We start from the raw sequence: 17,545 nt of genomic DNA on the forward strand, positions 1-17,545 counted from the left end.
CCCAGGCTGGCCTTGAACTCTCAGCAATCCCAGCCCAGCCTTCTAAGTGCTAAGATCATAGGCATGAGCCACTGTGCCTAGCTCTGAGGTAAAAATCTTTTATTTTTTTGTTTGTCTCTTCCCTGCTCTCCAGGTAGTGTCTCTTATAGTCCAGACTGGTCCCTTTCTTGATATTTTCACTGAGACTGTCCTGCATTTTGATTATAGGCAGGTGCCACCAAGCCTGGCTCCACTGAACTGTACTTAAATTTTTTTAAATATATTTTATGTGTACACATGTTTTGCCTACATGTATATCTGGGCATCATGTGTGTGCTACTAGAGGAGGGCAGAGGAAGGCATCACAGATGAACCTGGAGTCATAGATGGTTGTGAGCCACTGTGTGGGTGTTGGGACTCAAACCTGGTCTTCTGGAAGAACAGCCAGTGCCTTAACCACTGAAACCATCTCTCCAGCCCCCACTTACATGAATTTAACCAAGTGCCTCAGTGCTTGGAGTTTTTACAGTATTCTATAATTTACTTTTTTTTAATTAAAATTTTTTATTTATTTGGACAACTGTGTCCTGTTGATTGTTTATGTTGTTTTCATTTTCCTCTATTTAAAAGAAGATTGCAGTGAAGAGCCATGCACAGAGATCCTCAAGTGTCTTCTATAATTCCCTAGGGTACATTTTCAGAAGATACACTGAGAGTTTGTTTTATAGTTCATTTTGAGTTTAGAAACAGCCTACTAGCTGGGTGTGGTAGTCACAATATTTATGTGAGTCCGGTACTAGGGAGGCTGAGGAAGGAGGGCTGGAGTCTGAGGCCAGCATGCACTGTATAGCAAGTTCTAGCACACCAAATGAGATTGTTCTGGAGGGGATATTCTGTAAGGTTAACCCTGCCTGCTTACTTGATCCCTGTACCTCCCAGTGACCAGCACAGCACTGGCTATGAGTAGGTGCTAACATGTTTAGTAAAGAGCACCCAAGCATTTCCAGACACGAGTGCACACTACAGAGCCGTGTGGCAGTCCTAAGAGCTCCATCTACATGAGTGGGCATAAGATATTTGGGGGAGAGTGATTCAAGGATGGAAGTAAATTCCCTGCTTTCATGGCTTTGCGTTTCCCTTTTTCTGTTTTGTCAATGACTACAGGCTGATGTTTCTCTCTTCTTCCACCAGAGGGCGGTGTTCCAAGGACTATCACAGGAAGCTTTGTCTGCCTGCATACAGTCCTTGCTAGGAGCATCGGAGTCTATCAGCAAAAACAAGGTTTGATGAAGTGTTAGGTGAACGTTTGTTACCTATAATAGTATTGTGTAACATGTCATTTATTTAGAGTCACAGAAATTTAAAGCCACTTAGCAGTAAGATTTGTTTGTTTAGTAGGATTCAATCTCGAGACCCTATGAAGGGAACTGCTGTTTCATCGTAGTGCTCACAGAAGATGCGTCACGAGAGTTCACTTTGCCAATGTGCCGGGGGTGGAGCTGAGGGTCTAATGCTGTAGGAAAAGAGCCCAAGGAAGTGGTACTGCCGTTTCCCCAGAAAACCAAGAACGTGTGTCCAAGGAAACAGCAGCCATCATCCCTAAAGTATTTTAAATAGTTGAATGACCTTACCTGGAGGCACTCAGCCTGTTAGCTTAAAGGGCAGGCAGTTACAGTCCTTTTGTTGTATGACTTAAAGTAGCTGCCATGACCACATGGCTTACGGTTTAGAATAATCATGGGCTCTGGGGCTGGAAGCTTCTGGTCTGTGCTTCTGCCTCGGCCTTCCCAGGAGGTGGACCTTGGGCAGCAGTTGCTCTCCTCAGATCTCCCAGAATGCCTGTACTGCAGAGATGGAGCTCTGAGGCCACTGGAAGCAACAGTGCACCTTTGTAGTCTTCAAGCCTGTGTATTCCAGATTGACAAATTCCATTTCTAACTTCAAAATGTTAGATAATTGAGGAGAGTCTCCTGATAAAAGTTGTTTCTGTAACTCTGGCTTTGTGGGTATTTCTCCTCTTGTGCCTGTCGTTGAGAGAGGGTCTCTGCATAGGGATTAAAGGAACATGGGACAAACAAGTTCTCGATAGGCAGAGCTGAGTTTTAAATAATGTTTGCAAGACTCAGCTCTCACATTTTTATGATTGATGAAATTTAGAACTCATGCCTAAAGTCCCTGCTGGTGATGGATAACTAAACTGGAACATGTTCCGTATGGTGGGATATTAGACAGCTGCTAAATTTAAGGATGCGAAGCAGTCAACAGCACGTCACTGTATGAAGACAAGGAAAGGATAACAAATAAGATAGACTGTGGCTTGATGGAGCAGAAATGCCACAGAGCAAGTGGGGGACTGGGTGACCTCTGCCCTAATCCTACACGTTTCTTTATTAGCCATAGGTTTTGTACAGTGAGATAGATGTTTCTCAGCTCATTAGGCAGAAAGACCAACTTAACTGAAGACTCGGTCGTTCACTGTGGCCCTTCGTACCACTGTCTTCTTTAAGCCCCAGGCTTTCTGTACTCATTACCCACCGTCCTTTGTGTAAGCCTGTTTCCTTCATGTTAAAAGTGTTTATGTCTGTCTGGAGCCTTCAGTTTGGTAAGCATTGTTAGCACATTTGTTTTTGTGGCTGAGGAGCTAATTTTTGCCTTTCAACTTAGGAGGTTTTTTTTTTTTTTTTTAGTATTTTTAAGGTAAATTATCATTACATACATAAATTGAACACCTAGTGTGTATTAAATTAACATAATACTATTTTCTTAAGTTACAACAACTTCAATAAAGAAGATGAAGTCTGTGTGACTCAGTTACAAGTAGAGCAAGAGTTTAGAGTGCACAGTATTTCCCATTGTCTGCTGCTGTGCTCACAAGCCAGACGAGCCGCCCATACATGCTCTCATGGTGGTTGTGCTCCTTAGGTGTTGGAGAGAGACTGAGAACAGGTACTGTTCGAGAGTCCTCTTCTACTGCTTATAAAGGATAACTTTATGTTTTCTTAATGTAATATGCAAACGTCATTAGAAATGTTTTCAAAATCAAATTCTGCCTCCAGGAACAGCCTTGCTTTATTAGTACACAAATCTTTACCACAAGGACTGTAGTTATTATTCTGGGACTTGGTCAGGTGACAGCCTCGAGAGCTCCGCGTCAGTCACAGGCTCTTGCTGACAGTCCTGAGTGAGCAGAGGGGCTTGTACAGGGACAGCCAGGTGATCCAGGAGGGGGATGCCAGCCCGTTTTATATTTGGAAGCTCCTTTTGTACCGTGTCTGATGTTTTGGATATCAAAACCATGTGGGTCAAAATAGGGAAGGATGTCCTCCGAAGAGACACTAGAAGGTTGTGAGCAAGCAAATTCAGATTCTTCCTGTGAGCTTCTCTGTGCTGCTCAGGGTGGCTCTTAGGTTGTAACTTTTTTTTTTTAACCTCTGTGCCAAGTTGAAATTCTTGACTTCTCTTCCTAGCTCTTGTGTGGTTTGCTCTCTTGGATTCTTTAAGTAGCATAGGTGATAATATTCAAAGTCTTAGCAAGAATTTACAGAGAACTTTGACATGGCTAACCTGGAGAGAGTTCATTGTACTGCAGAGAATTATCACCTTGAGGCCGTAAATTTGCATAGATTTAATGTTGAGTGATAGTGTCTCTTATATGTTCCTATTATCTGTGATAATATCTATTTTTTTGTCTTATAATTTAGACTCAGATTGATGGACAACTTTTCTTAATTAAGCACCTTTTGATTCTTCGAGAACAAATTGCTCCATTTCACACTGAATTTACCATTAAGGAAATTTCCCTGGACCTCAAGAAAACTAGAGGTACTTTGTTGTCCTGGCTGGCACAGTTGGGTGGATTTGACCTGTCCAGGTGTGTCAGCACAGGCTACAGGTTTATTTTATGTTCATCTGCAATTTCTTTTGCATGCTTTGCTTGCTAAATGTTACTTACTCATGCTAAACTAAGCTTTCATTATCCTAATTCTAACTTGTTGTGTTTTCTTTATTAAAGGAGCTATATCTGAACGTTTCCATGTGTAATACAGTTTAACTCTCTTTGGCCCTTCCACATACTACCATTATAAGCAACTATAAGATGAAAATTACTATAATAAATACCTATAAGATAAATAGCATGTGTCACCAAATTGGTGTTTATCTGAGTGCCTGAGAGTCAGGTTTTATCCCTGGCTCTTGTGTAAACCTGAACTGAGGGGTTGCTAACTTCAATAGCCCATTTTCCTCCTGTGTGAAAGGAGCACAGTGACATCATGTTCCTTCCTTGGCTACCAAGATCATTAAGAGTGAAAATGAGCCAGGCAGTGGTGGCGCATGCCTTTAATCCCAGTACTTGGGAGGCAGAGACAGGCGGGTTTCTGAGTTCAAGGCCAGCCTGGTCTACAGAGTGAGTTCCAGGACAGCCAGGGTTACACAGAGAAACCCTGTCTCGAAAAACCAAAAAAAGAGTGAAAATGAACACAAAGATATGTCACTGTGCTTAAGGTAACATTGAGTTGGAGATGCTCACTGTTAAGTTAGGTGATGTGACATATGTAGAATTCTGACTCATCTTGGGAAGGATGATTCATTTGTCTTAATTATTGTTATTGAATTAACAGGTGTTGGGGGGCAGGGTTTCTCTGTGTGTAGCCCTGGCTGTCCTGGAGGTCACTCTGTAGACTGGGTTGGGCTCAGACTCACAGAGGTCTACCTGGCTCTGCCTCCCGAGTGTTGGGACTAAGGGTGTGTGCCACCAGACTCAGCTAGAATTAGCAGATTTTGAAGAGATCAAAATACATACAATTCATGCTCTTGACTGTAAGTTAAGGGCACACCATAAATATCATGTGGTTTTCTTACAGATTTTTGTGAGCTTCTGGTTTTTTCTCAGTGATTTCCAGAGATTTAAGCTCTTATACCTTAAGCATTTGTTTGTGTAATGGGTTAACTTCCCTTTTAATCCTGAGGTAACTGTAGGAATAGTGACTCAAATAATTTTCTGTGTTCTATGATTAAGAAATGTCAAATACTGAATCCAAAGGTAGCAGGCTTCTTGCTCCCCCGTCACTGTGCTTATCTGAAAGAGAGGACTTGGTTTAACTCAGCTGAGTTCCATGCTGGTCTCCTGATGAGTCACATCAAAGCAACTGGCCCCGTGCTTCTCCTTGTGTTGCTGTGTGACAGCCACAGCAAATGCCTTTTGATTTTGTAAAGCCTGTGGGTATTTGTCATATAATTTGTCATTTTCCTTTTTAAATAGGATCCAGGCTTTCTGGGCTTTGCTTTTAAAGAATGCCCAATGTTTTAAAAAAGCATGTTTGTGCAAGGAGCTTCTGTCCCCAGCTCCCTGGTTAATTCCCTTCTTTTGGTGTAAGTTGGAGAATGGTGCTTTTAACCACATGGAGCTTGATGGCCTTTATTGGGTGATAGGATGCGGCATGGTTGTTAACTCTCGTTTCTTTCTCATCTGGATGTTGCTACCATTTGGTTCTGCTCTCAATCTGCTGAGATAGAAGAAAATTAAATAAGACTAAGATGTTGGCAGGAATTCTTTCCTACCATAGTCTGAAGGTCATGCTCTTGCCATGTGGTGACTTAGAGTTCCTTCTGAGTACTGAATCTGATAGAGGTTCCTTTTCATTAAGACTCAGTGGAAGGCAGTACTTACGACTGGGATGTGCTTACAGAACAGGGCTGGGAGCACTGCATGCTTTGCTTTTTCCAGTCTGACAAAGCAAAGCCATAGTCTTTTAAAAACTGTCACTTGATAATACCTTCTGTCTTCACTTTTAAGTCTCTAACCTCTCACGACTAATGGTATATCTTATTGCATTTGAACATCAATGAGACCTTAATACTTTCAGAGATTCTAGTTAGTCTGGAGGTTAAGGGGTAAATATGTCCTCTTGGTGTTTTCTTCTTGGCTGACACATTTGTTTATTCACTGTCATTCAAGTGAATAAATTTCTGTGCCAGCCAAGATCATAAAGAAGCTGGGTAAGTATGTCCATTTAAAAGAAATCTACTTAGCATCTAAAGGCAAAGGAGTGAAATTTGTGTATTATCTCATTTTTTTAAAAATAAGTAGATCATTGTGATTAATAGTAGTTCTTTAACTGTGACTGCGGATGGTTGTGTGGCATGAAGTTACTGGTGCTCACCTCACTCAGCCCTTCCTGGAGGGACCAGGTGTGGGTGGATGCTTCCTGGGTGGCAGCAGTAGAGAGCTAGTGTTGCACAGGGCTACTCTGTTGAACCGTACATGTTCACTGGACGAGCAATTTTGTTTCACAGATGCGGCATTTAAAATCCTGAACCCTATGACTGTTCCGAGATTTTTTAGGCTGAATAGCAACAATGCCTTGATAGAGTTCTTGTTGGAGGTGAGAAGAACTCTGTTTCATTGGTGGTGGGAGCTCAGTGACATTCTTTACATGTCTGGTAATTTCTAGGCATGTGCAAACAGAAGGAAATTGTCATATCTTTTTCAGGGGACTCCTGAGATCAGAGAACACTATCTGGACTCTAAGAAGGACGTAGACCGGCACCTGAAGTCAGCCTGTGAGCAGTTCATTCAGCAGCAGAGCAGGCTGTTTGTAGAGCAGCTGGAGGAGTTCATGACAAAGGTGCAGACCTCTAGAGCCCTTTTTTTCTTTCCCAGCTTTTCCCGGAGTTGTGAAACACAGTGGGAGGAGAGTGAGTCTGGCTCTTACTGTATCTTTCTAGGAATGTTTCCATATCACAAAAGCTGGTTTGCAGCTTAGTGTGAAAGCGCAACAGTGTGTTGATTTGAAGACCTGACACTGCACAGCTGGTTTCAGCTGAGCCCTGCTTGCTGTATTCTGTTACCTATGTAATAAGTCTTCCCTGTGGTGGCTGGCCTCTCAGTTTGCTGAAATCAGCTCCTGTTTGGGGTCTATGTGGCAATAGTCACAGTTTCTTTTTATTTCCAGTTTTTTGAGACAGGGTCTCCAATATTAGGCTAGCATTGAACTTCCACCCCTCCTGCCATTATCTCCAAGCAACACATATACTGTGGTAAATGTTGATGTACATGTATATATGAAAATATTTCTTTCTTTTTTTTTTTTTTGGTTTTGTTTTCCGAGACAGGGTTTCTCTGTGTAGCCCTGGCTGTCCTGGAACTCACTCTGTAGGCCAGGCTGGCCTGGAACTCAGAAATCCGCCTGCCTCTGCCTCCCAAGTGCTGGGATTAAAGGCGTGCGCCACCACCACCCAGCATGAAAACATTTTCATTCAGATTGTTTTCTTTAAGGCTTTAAGAACTGCAGTATATTTTTCTTGTTCTAGAATACCACGGTATACATGTTGTATGAAACTGTTAAATAGGACTTTGATTGTAGTAGGTGTAAAAAAGTACATGACTTGGAGTTGGGCCAGCTAGGCCTGCCCCTGTCTGCATATCCCAACTGAAGTCTCCAGCAGTCAGTGCCTTCTAGCCTCCTTTTCGGGCGTCTTTGTTGAGAGCTACAGCATTCATCTGTCCTAGCTGAGACTGTTGTAAGGACTACATATGACAGTGTGATTACAAAGCTCCTCAGAGTAGCTGTGGTAAAAGATGACAAAACTGAACTAAAGATTTTGTTTTAGTAGAGTGTAAATCAGGGCATTTTGAAGGAAGCATATTTTAGGTTATGGCTGAGCTATAGTATTCCCTTCTGGTGGAGCCTGCTTGTGCTAAAAACGTACATGTAAAAGCTTTTCATCTTTTTGTTTGATAAAAATTTTCAAGTTTATGTTTATCATTCCCTCTGAAGTATTGTTAGGTTTTTGGTAGCTATAAACTAATTATTTTTGATGTAGCGCATATAGTAGAATTTGACCTTGTAAATGTAATCCTTGCATTCAAGGAATTGTAACCTAGTAGGGAGTCTAAATAGAAAGGACATCAAAGTTCAGTGCTTAGCGTAGGAGGCAGGGCGGGCGTAGGAGGAGGCTCGGAGGGAGAGGGGCTGTTTGAGGAGCGCTCACTCCTTTCTGTCTCTGGCCTTCTTTGTTAGGAGACCTTACCTCTGCAGATCTAGGAGACCTTTTGAGGAAATGATCTTTGATTTGACTTAAAGAGAAGTAAAGTGTGCAGATAGTAGACCGGGTGAATATAGACATCTTTCTCTTCTGTTTAGCTTGTCCAGGCGTGGTGGCACACACTGAGGGGAATGCTGTGGCTCCAATGAGAATGGCCCCTGGAAGCTCTTCTATTCGAATGTTTAGTCGCCAGTAGTGATACTATGTGAAAGATTAGAAGGATTAGGAAGTGTGATCTTGTTGGTAGTGTGGCCTTGTTGAAGAAAGTGTGTCACTAGGGGTGGGCTTTGAAGTTTTAAAGCCCACACCAGGTCCAGTGTCTCGTTCTTTGTTGCCTGTGGATCCAGACGTAGCTCTTAGCTACTCCTCCAGCACCATGTCTGCCTGCTGCCATGCTCCCCACCATGACGATATTGGACTAGCCCTCTGAACCTGTAAGCCAGCCCCTGATTAAATGCTTTTATAAGAGTTGCTTTGGTCATAGTGTCTCTTTACAGCAGTAGAACAGTCACCAATACTGAGGAAGACTGTGAAGTCAGTACCACCCTGAGCTATACAGTGAGTTCCAGGTCAGCCTGGGCTACATAGCATGATGTTGTTGTTTTTCTTTTCTTTTCTTTTCTTTTCTTTTCTTTTCTTTTCTTTTCTTTTCTTTTCTTTTCTTTTCTTTTCTTTTCTTTCTTTCTTTCTTTCTTTCTTTCTTTCTTTCTTTCTTTCTTTCCCTCCCTCCCTCCCTCCCTCCCTCCTTCCTTCCCTCCTTCCCTCCCTCCCTCTCTCCCTCTCTCCCTCTCTCTCTCTTTCTTTCCTTCTTTCTTTCTTAAAAGCACAAATCATGTTACCAGGGAGTTAGTGAGATCTTAGAACAATTAGTGGAGTAGCAGGCAGTGGTTATTATTAAAATAAAACTCCTAGGGCCAGAAAAGGGCTAAAAATGTAGCTACTAGAAAAAAGTTAATAAACTTTTTCTATTGTGTTTCTTCCCCCCCGCCCCTCCCGAGACAGGAAAGCTCTTTGCGTAGCTTTGAGTATCCTAGCACTCTTTTTGTAGACTGGGCTAGCATCAGACTCACAGAGATCTGCCTGTCTTTGCCTTCCAAGTGCTGGGATTACAAGTGTGCACTTCCATTGCTCAGCTTGGATCCCCTCTTCCCTTTTTTGTTTTTTTGAGACAGGGTTTCTTTGTGTAGCCCTGGCTGTCCTGGAGCTTGTACTGTAGATCAGGCTGACCTTAAACCCACAGAAATCTACTTGCTTCTGCCCTGAGTGCTAGGATTAAAAGCGTGTGCCACCACATTCAGCCATATATAATTTATTTTTAAAAGTTGCTTCTGAAGATGAAGACATGGAAGAAGTTTAGTGTGAGGAGGTAGTGCAGTGGTCAGGATGAGCAGAGATCTAGACTGGCTCTGGAGCAGGCAGAGCTAGAGAGGTGAACGACCCCAGTTACCATCCTCATGCGGTCACCTGACTGTTGTCTAAATATGTTCCATCATGGGAAAGCTGGAGCTGATGCTTCAGTTTTGTTTGTAGCAGCTTGGAGGGTTGCCCCTTGTCTATCCATTAAAAAGCATAGCTCATGCCTACTCACATCATCTGTGTTTACTTCCTGTGCTGCTGCAGCGGGGTGAAGAACACAAGGTGGCTTCTGAGTCTGTGTCTGTAGCACAGTTCCACCATGCGGGCCTTGTAATGAGACTTGGAAATCCTGTTTGTTTGTTGTTGTTGGTTTGTTGAGGTAGGGTCTGACTATGTAGCCCAGGCTTGCCTGAAACTCTTGTGCTTTATTTCTTAGCTTCCAGATGCTGATTCTGCAGCGGTCTACCATACCCAACTGTTTGCTCTCATGTCCGTGTGGCAGTGTGCCCATGCCTGTGTGAACATATGCCTGTTATGTGTATTTCTGTGGAGTCCAGAAGAGGGTGTCCTGTCTCCAGAAGCTGGAGTTAATGTGTCAACCTAGCTGTTTAGATGAAAAGCTTCAGTCTCATGGTCTCTTCTCTAGCCTGGCCACTGTTTGTCTTGATAGTATTTTCTATGCCTGTAATGTAGTTTAAAAAGAAGGGAAATCTTTAGAGTATGTGAGAAGCCTCTGCAATTGTGGAGATCCCTTTTCTAATAACAAGAACTCAGTATTAACTCAGTCTCTTTGGGAGTGACCTTTTATTAAATTTTTATATTTTTGGTGAAATTTCTTCAGAGATTCCTGTCCTGAAAGGTCTCAGGAAGAATGCCCAACATTTCGTTTGGCTATTTTGTTTTTGTTTTTCTCCCTAAGAATAACACATATCTTGAACTCACAAACGATGTTTTGTTAAAAAACTGTCTAGCTGTGAAGGCTTGTGGGAGTAGTTGCAGCTTTGCTAGAGCTGTCCCGGTTACCAGTGTACCTTATTCATATGTGTATCTTTAGAGCAGTCCGTGTTTATTTGCTGTTGGTGAAATGAAGCCTCTGCTTTTGTCTCCTCTACTAGGTATCAGCATTAAAAACCATGGCCAGTCAGGGAGGCCCCACGTACACCCTCTCACAGCAGCCGTGGGCACGGCCAGGTACTGGGGTTTCATTCTCTTGGAGTTCCCTTTTAAGGATGTTACTAGGCTGTGTCTGTGTAGCCCTTTCTGTGACCGCTGGGACTTGGTTTCTTGCTTGCTTCGGGTTATCAGATCCGGGTTAAAGCAAGATTCAGCTTGGGGCTGATAGGTCTTACTGGGCCAGCACTGCTTCCCTCTGACAAGCATTCATTCTAAAGAGGGGGAACTTTTGGAAGTTTACTCAGTTAAAAAATCAAGCATGGCTTATATCTCAGTGCTTTGTGCTCGAAGGCTTCTGCGCACTGCTGGCCTTGGCTTCAGGCTTTAATGGGAACATGACTGCACAGCAGGGATTGATGAGAGCCGTGGACTTATTTTCAGCATAGGAAGAAATGTTGGCCCACTCTTCCTTCCTTTTTTTTTGACAAGTTACATCCTCTGTTGACAATTTAGCATGTTTGAAAAAATGGTGTCAGAATGAAGGAGCTGGTTGGGTTTGGCAGACAGACAGGCCACTGCCCGACTCGCACTTCCACTTTAGATGTTCCAGTCACTCTCTGAACATCTACATTTTCTATGCTAAAGGCATTTTGTTTCTTTTTGGCAGGTGGGGTTTCTTCAGTGTTAAGTTTTAGACATTTAGAATCATACCCCTTTGGGTTATTTTTGGCACATTTTTTTAGATGGCATTTTATTTTTAAGGGAGTATTTTATTTTTTTATTGGTTGTTTTTTTTTTTTTTCATTTCAAATGTTATTCCCCTTCCCAGTTTCCCCTCTGCAAATTCCCATCCCATCCCCCCTCCCCATGCTTCTATGAGGGTGCTCTCCTACCCACCCACCCACTCCCACCTCACCGCCTTAGCATTCCCCTACACTAGGGCTTCAAGCCTCTACAGGACCAAGAGCCTACCCTCCCATTGATGCCAGATAAGGCCATCCTCTGCTACATATGCAGCTGGGGCCATGGGACCCTCCATGTGCACTCTTTGGTTGGTGGTTTAGTCCTCAGGAGCTTTGGGGGCTCTGGTTGGTTGATATTATTGTTCTTTGTATGGGGTTACAAATCCCTTCAGCTCCTTCGTCCTTCTCCTAACTCCTCCATTGGGGTCCCCTTGCTCAGTCAGATAGTTGGCTGCGAGCATCTGCCTCTGTAATTGACAGGCTCTGTCAGAGCCTCTCAGAGGACAGCTATACCAGGCTCGTGTCAGCAAAGCACTTCGTGGCATCGGCAATAGTGTCTGGGTTTGGTGTCTGGGGATGGAATGGATCCCTAGGTGGGGCAGTCTCTGCATGGCCTTTCCTTCAGTCTCTGCTCCACTCTTTGTCCCTGTATTTCCTTTAGACAGGAGCAATTCTGGGTTAAATTTTTTGAGATGAGTGGGTAGCCCCTTCCCTCAACCAGGGGCTGTGCCTGATCTCTGGATATGGTCTCTATAGGTTCTCTCTCCCCTTTGTTGGGAATTTCAGCTAATGTCATTCCTGTTGGGTCCTGGCATTTTCAGTTACCATTAACCAGAATAAACTTTGTTACATTGCTATTCTGTACCGCATTTAGACACTGAGACAGTGATGAAGGAGCAGGGTCTTAGTTGTGAAGAAGCTGCTTCTGAGTGGGAGACTTGCTTCTTGCTCTTAGTTAGAGATCCAAAGAGGGTCTCTCTTCTGGCTACTGCTTCTTGTCCGTGTAGTTTGGCAGCTACAGGCAGCTAACCTGGAATCAGATTTATAACACCCCTGGTTTTTCATGGTGAAAGAAAGACATTTTCTGTTAGGTCCATATTTTCTTTGAATAAAGGGATGATACCCGCATACTCAGGTAACTTGTGAAGTTCATCCAGCACGTTGTTAATCTACAGTTTGGTGAAGAAGTCGTAGGTGGTTATCTTTGAGAGATGGACTAGTTTGCAGGTAGGAAATATTGTAGTTTTATTTTACAGTTTTTTACAGGTCATATTTTAATACCCTTTACAATTTTTGATTGAAGCTGTCCAGTCTCCAAAGTTTTCCATCATAAATGCCTTAATTTATTGAAGTTGAACTAAGAAGTAGCGAGTGCTGTCTCTCGAAGATGTACAAATACAGTCATATGAGTTGTTTTTGGAAGGAGACAGTTTATTTCAAAGGTTCCTTGTGTGTATATTGAGAGTGTGCTACCACCTGTGTGGTGCTTGTGGTGGAGACAAATCTTTTGCTCTGTCCATGATTTCAAACATTTCTCTTGTATTTGAGATTCACATTTGTGGCATCTTTTAAAAACAAAGCACAAACAAGCATGACATGTTAATACAGCTAAGCCTACTTGATGCATAGCTAACTTGTTCTTTCCTTTCTGGAAAGATCCTTTCTCTTGAAATAAGGCCTGTGATTTTTTGCAAAATTGTATCCTAACAGTTCTGTGTTGAGATATCCTGGGCTTCAGTTTTACTTACATTACTATTAGTAACACAGTAAATAAAAGGACAGATTGGAGTGGGACACTCTATTTTGTCATTTAACTTTTTTTTCAATCTAAGTGGGATTCTTCACTATCTTGTAAATATATTTCCTCCTTTTGCCACTTTGGAAGTATGGAGTTGGTTTTTCATGGTCTGTAATGAATAAAGCCCTTACTTGACTGTCAGAGATCTGATAGAGACTGTATTCACTACCCTGAGCACCCACTTTGTGGTTAATGAGAGCCTCCACGTCTGATTGAGTGATCCCTAAAGTATTTTAGTGATGATGGAACCAGAAGCTAAGGAGGAAGTACCTGGACGGAGCCTTCATTTATTTAATGAAAATGAGCAATTCCTGAGGGCATTGGTACTTTCCTACTGTAGTTTTGCCCAGACTTCCATCAGCTAAACTTTTTCACATGATATAGATTGACTTGTGGAAAGGTATAAAACAAAAAATTACTGTTCTGCACCTGCAAACTAGTCTCCTCGAAGATAGCCATGATTGTAGCATCTGTCCCCCAATTTTTTTTATATAAGCAGTAGCACACATGGAGTTGGTTATTCAGGTGAGATTGTATCATCCCCATTGTCATCACTTCCTGTGTGTTGTGCAGCCCTTGGACACCAGTGAGCCCAGCTGTTCATTCTCTTCAGTGGGTACACAGAGCACTTCACCACACCATGAGTCTCTCACCTAATTTATTAATGAATATACTTAATATTTCACTTTGGCTTTCCGTAAACTCTTTAGTAAATGATTTATATACATGTGTCATCTTTGTATTTTGTGAATGCTTAAATGACATAATCTTCAGTAGTTAAGTGAAAGGGTTTATTTTCAGTCTTTCAGGATATTATCTAACACGCCCTCAAGTTGAAACATTTCGACTCCTATGAACACTTGGTGAAGATATACTGTCCCTTAGTATCTGTGGATTTCCATTTGATTTGTTTTTGAGACAAACCACCCAGGTTGGTTTCAAACCCAGCCTCTGGATTTCTGGCATTGCAAGTGTCCATCATCTTGCCTGGCTTGTTGTCTTTTGTTTTATTTTGTTTTTCCTTTGAATATTTTTTATTTGAACCAAGGGATCTAGAAGGCTGTGTAGCTATTTCTCTACACCTTCAGACATGGAGCTCTGGATCGTTTTGCCAGTGTTTCACTGGTTTATTTGTATTGACTTTGAGTGAGGCTGCACGTTCTAGAAATTACAAATATTTTCCTTTGTGGCTATCTAGGCGATTCTCTCTTGAATATTTCATTCAGATAACTGACTACACTTACTTCCATGTAGTCCTTTCAGATGCTACCCTTGGGTTGTATAGAGTCTTCACTTACAGACATCTGGAATTTACTCTCTCTCTGGCAGGGAAGTATAAGAATGTAATAAATGGATACATAGTTATGCTTCAACAGAGATAGGTAAAAATCTTCTGAGTGATCCAAGCAAACCAGTCAAGAGACATATGCCTGGGAGTTAGTTTTTCACAGCCAGAGGCTTGATTCTTACTAATTAACTCTTACTGTTTCTCTAAAAGTAACTTAATAATTTTTTAAACCTTATTTTTTTTTTTTACCTCTGCTTTTCAAAGGCACAAATTACAGCCCTGGGGAATATCCTGCATCATGCTAGGGGAGTTTTGGCTACATTAGCCCTCGTGGCTTAGAGTTTTTATGTAGTGTATACTTAATGAATGTTTAGAGGACTTATGATCACACTTAATAAATAACAAGATAATGGGGAAGAGATTTCTTCTTCTTCTTCTTCTTCTTTTTTTTTTTTTTTTGCTATTTTTCAGTATTCCTCTCTGAATTAAAATTCTAATTTTTCTTCTCCCTTTTCTGTGACACTAACAAGAGTAATTTTTTTGCAGCAAAGGTCAATGACCTCGTGGCCACTGCTTACAAGACAATAAAAACGAAGCTGCCGCTGACATTGAGAAGCATGTCTTTGTACTTGTCCAATAAGGACACGGAGTTCATCTTGTTTAAGCCTGTCAGGGTGAGTGGGTGGAGCTTGCTGCCTGGTGACCAGAAGTGTGCTTTTCTTACTGTCGACATTGCAAAGTGTTAGTGATGCTGGTATTCTCGTGATCTCAGAGGCTTCAGAGCCTGATCTTTCTGGTTATATCTTATTACTTGTCCACTTTGTCTTACTATTTTTGTTCATTTTGAAAGTAGAAATGAATAAATAAGCAAAAAAAAAAAATAGATCTGCACATTACACTGTGGCCCAACACTTGGGAGAGCAGCATTTCAGAATTTATGCCCCATTTTACTAGTGAGTAGAGGAAATAAATGGCTTGTAACAGCCACCAAGGGATTACGTGTCAGAGCAGATTTAAGACTCATAACTTCCAGTTCGTGTTGAGTTCAGGGCTTTACCCAAGGCATGGTTGATTTTTTTTTTTAAGTGCATTTTATGTGTCTTGAAGGTTTATTATCTTTTGTGTAAGAAATTGCTGAAGACTTATTATTCTCTGGGGTGTGTGTAAGATATATGAGAGTTTAATATTTCCAGGAATTATCTGATAAGTCTTCATCAGGTTGTGCTAGCATGTAAAATATTAAAGTACAAATTATATGTCTTTTGGTAATCTCATAAAAATATATTTCCTCTACTCATTTTTGCAAGAGCCATCATGATTTAACACTCTTAGTGTTTCTTGTTTATAGCGTGTGCATACATCCCTGGGTTGTCTGATATGATCTCTCCTCCTTTCTAAGAATAACATTCAGCAAGTCTTCCAGAAGTTCCATGCTCTGCTAAACGAAGAGTTCAGTCCTGAAGATATTCAGATCATTGCTTGTCCTTCCATGGAACAGGTATCCACAGACTGAAGGCCTGATATCCTTAAGCCCTTGTTTATTTTACTTGGGCAGATAGTATGTTTAAACAAACATGTTTGTAGTTTTAAGTTTACAACTTCTACATTGTTTTATTTTAATGAGTAAGAATTCAAACTTTGAGTTGATGACTCTTAACTGTGGGGGTGGTTTTAACATTTTAGTTGCTTTTTAATTCATTCTGGTAATGAATGACCTGCCTGTGAAAGTCTCAGTGCATCAGCTTGCTGAATCAGCTGTTTAAACACAGGCCAACACACAGTGCCTGAAGTTGGAGTTATTTTAGGAAATTGAATTGATGCTGGACCTATGTGTTTTTCTTTCTTTCTAAATTTAAAGGCCTAAATTAGAGAGCCCAATTTGTGTCGGCATTTATTTAACATTGTTCAATTCAGTCAGGAAACTTTTATTAGGATAGCCTGGTAGTTTGGAGAATAACTTATTTTTTTGCCTTTAGGCCTAGAGAGTCTTGGAAGGGGGTCAGGTGTTGAGCCTTAGTGAAGTGTGAGTGCAGACGGGGAGGGGAGGACACGGGACTGCACATGCAGATAGCATTAGGAGTGTGACGACAGGAATGCGAGAGAGCTGGAGGGAGAGTTGTTCTCTCCTTTAGGAATGCAAGTCATAGACACCAAGTTCTGCTAAAATGTGGAGTTCAGTAGGTTTTAGTGTATTTATAAGATGGTGCAGCCATCCCAGGCTTCTGATTCTGTAACATTTTCTTTACTCCCTTAAAGAACCCCTCACAGTTAACAGTCTCCAGCCCACCCCCTCCCTCAGTCTCCCCTTAGTCTTCATGGATCTGCATATTCTGGGCATTTCACTCTGTAGTGTCACAGATTGTCTTTCCTAACTGGTGCCTGTCACTCAGCATGCCTTCAGGGCTTGCCCATGTTGCAACATATACTTTTTAACTTTTTTTCTTAGATTTAATTTTTAAAAATTTAAAATTATTTGTTTATGTCTGGTTGTTTGTGTGGGTGTGTGTAGGTGTCTGTGGAGGCCAGAAGAGGATGGTCAGATCTGCTGGAGGTTGAGTGATGCTGTAAGCAGCAGGATATGCATGCTGGGAACTGAACTTGGGTTGTCTTTAAGAGCAGCAAGTATGCTTAGCCACTGAGCCATCTTTCTAATCTGTCCTTCCCTCCCTTCTTCACTTTCTCCCTCCCTTCTTCTCTCCCTCCTTTCTTCTCTCCGTCTTTCCCTTCCTCCCTCCCTCCTTTCCTTTCTTATAGCTGTGTATATGTGGATAGTTGGAGTCATATTAGAAAAAGATTTTAGAATGCTTCTTCTAGTGTTCTACAGTTTTGGAGACAAGATTTCTCTGTGCGGCTCTGGCTGTGTTGAAACTCACTCTGTAGACCAGGCTGACCTTGAACTCAGAGATCTGCTTGCTTCTGCCTCCTAAGTGCTGGGATTAAAGGCGTACGCCACCACTGCCAAGCTAAATCTTTTAAACTTTTAAAAATTGCTTAAAATTGTGTGTGTGTGTGTGTGTGTGTGTGTGTGTGTGTGTGTACATGAGTGCCTATAGAGGCTATAGGTGTTAGATCCCTTGAAGCTGGAGTTACGGTTGTTGTGAACCACCTGATGTAGGTGCTAGGAATAGAACTCAGGTCTTCTAGAAGAGCAGTCTGTGTTATTAGCCAGAGTTTTCTCTCTAGCCTCTAAATGTTTTTAAAAATAATTAATTTGAGGTGACC

The 17,545-nt window shown here is 41.8% G+C and overlaps 1 protein-coding gene across 2 annotated transcripts in view; it reads left to right on the forward strand.

The window, feature by feature from the left end:
* The window catches only part of Cog3 (component of oligomeric golgi complex 3), a 51,089-nt gene that overhangs the window by 29,705 nt on the left and 3,839 nt on the right, over nt 1-17,545 (forward strand). For both annotated transcript variants that reach the window (XM_028754241.1, XM_028754243.1), the window contains 7 exons: nt 1,171-1,260; nt 3,681-3,801; nt 6,274-6,362; nt 6,471-6,605; nt 10,497-10,572; nt 14,870-14,997; nt 15,723-15,821. In XM_028754241.1, the coding sequence (XP_028610074.1) occupies nt 1,171-1,260; nt 3,681-3,801; nt 6,274-6,362; nt 6,471-6,605; nt 10,497-10,572; nt 14,870-14,997; nt 15,723-15,821 (738 nt within the window). The remainder of the gene's footprint in view (nt 1-1,170; nt 1,261-3,680; nt 3,802-6,273; nt 6,363-6,470; nt 6,606-10,496; nt 10,573-14,869; nt 14,998-15,722; nt 15,822-17,545) is intronic.

Source organism: Grammomys surdaster, unplaced genomic scaffold, assembly GCF_004785775.1.
Source record: "Grammomys surdaster isolate TR1022 unplaced genomic scaffold, NIH_TR_1.0 125985, whole genome shotgun sequence".
NCBI lineage: Eukaryota > Metazoa > Chordata > Mammalia > Rodentia > Muridae > Grammomys > Grammomys surdaster.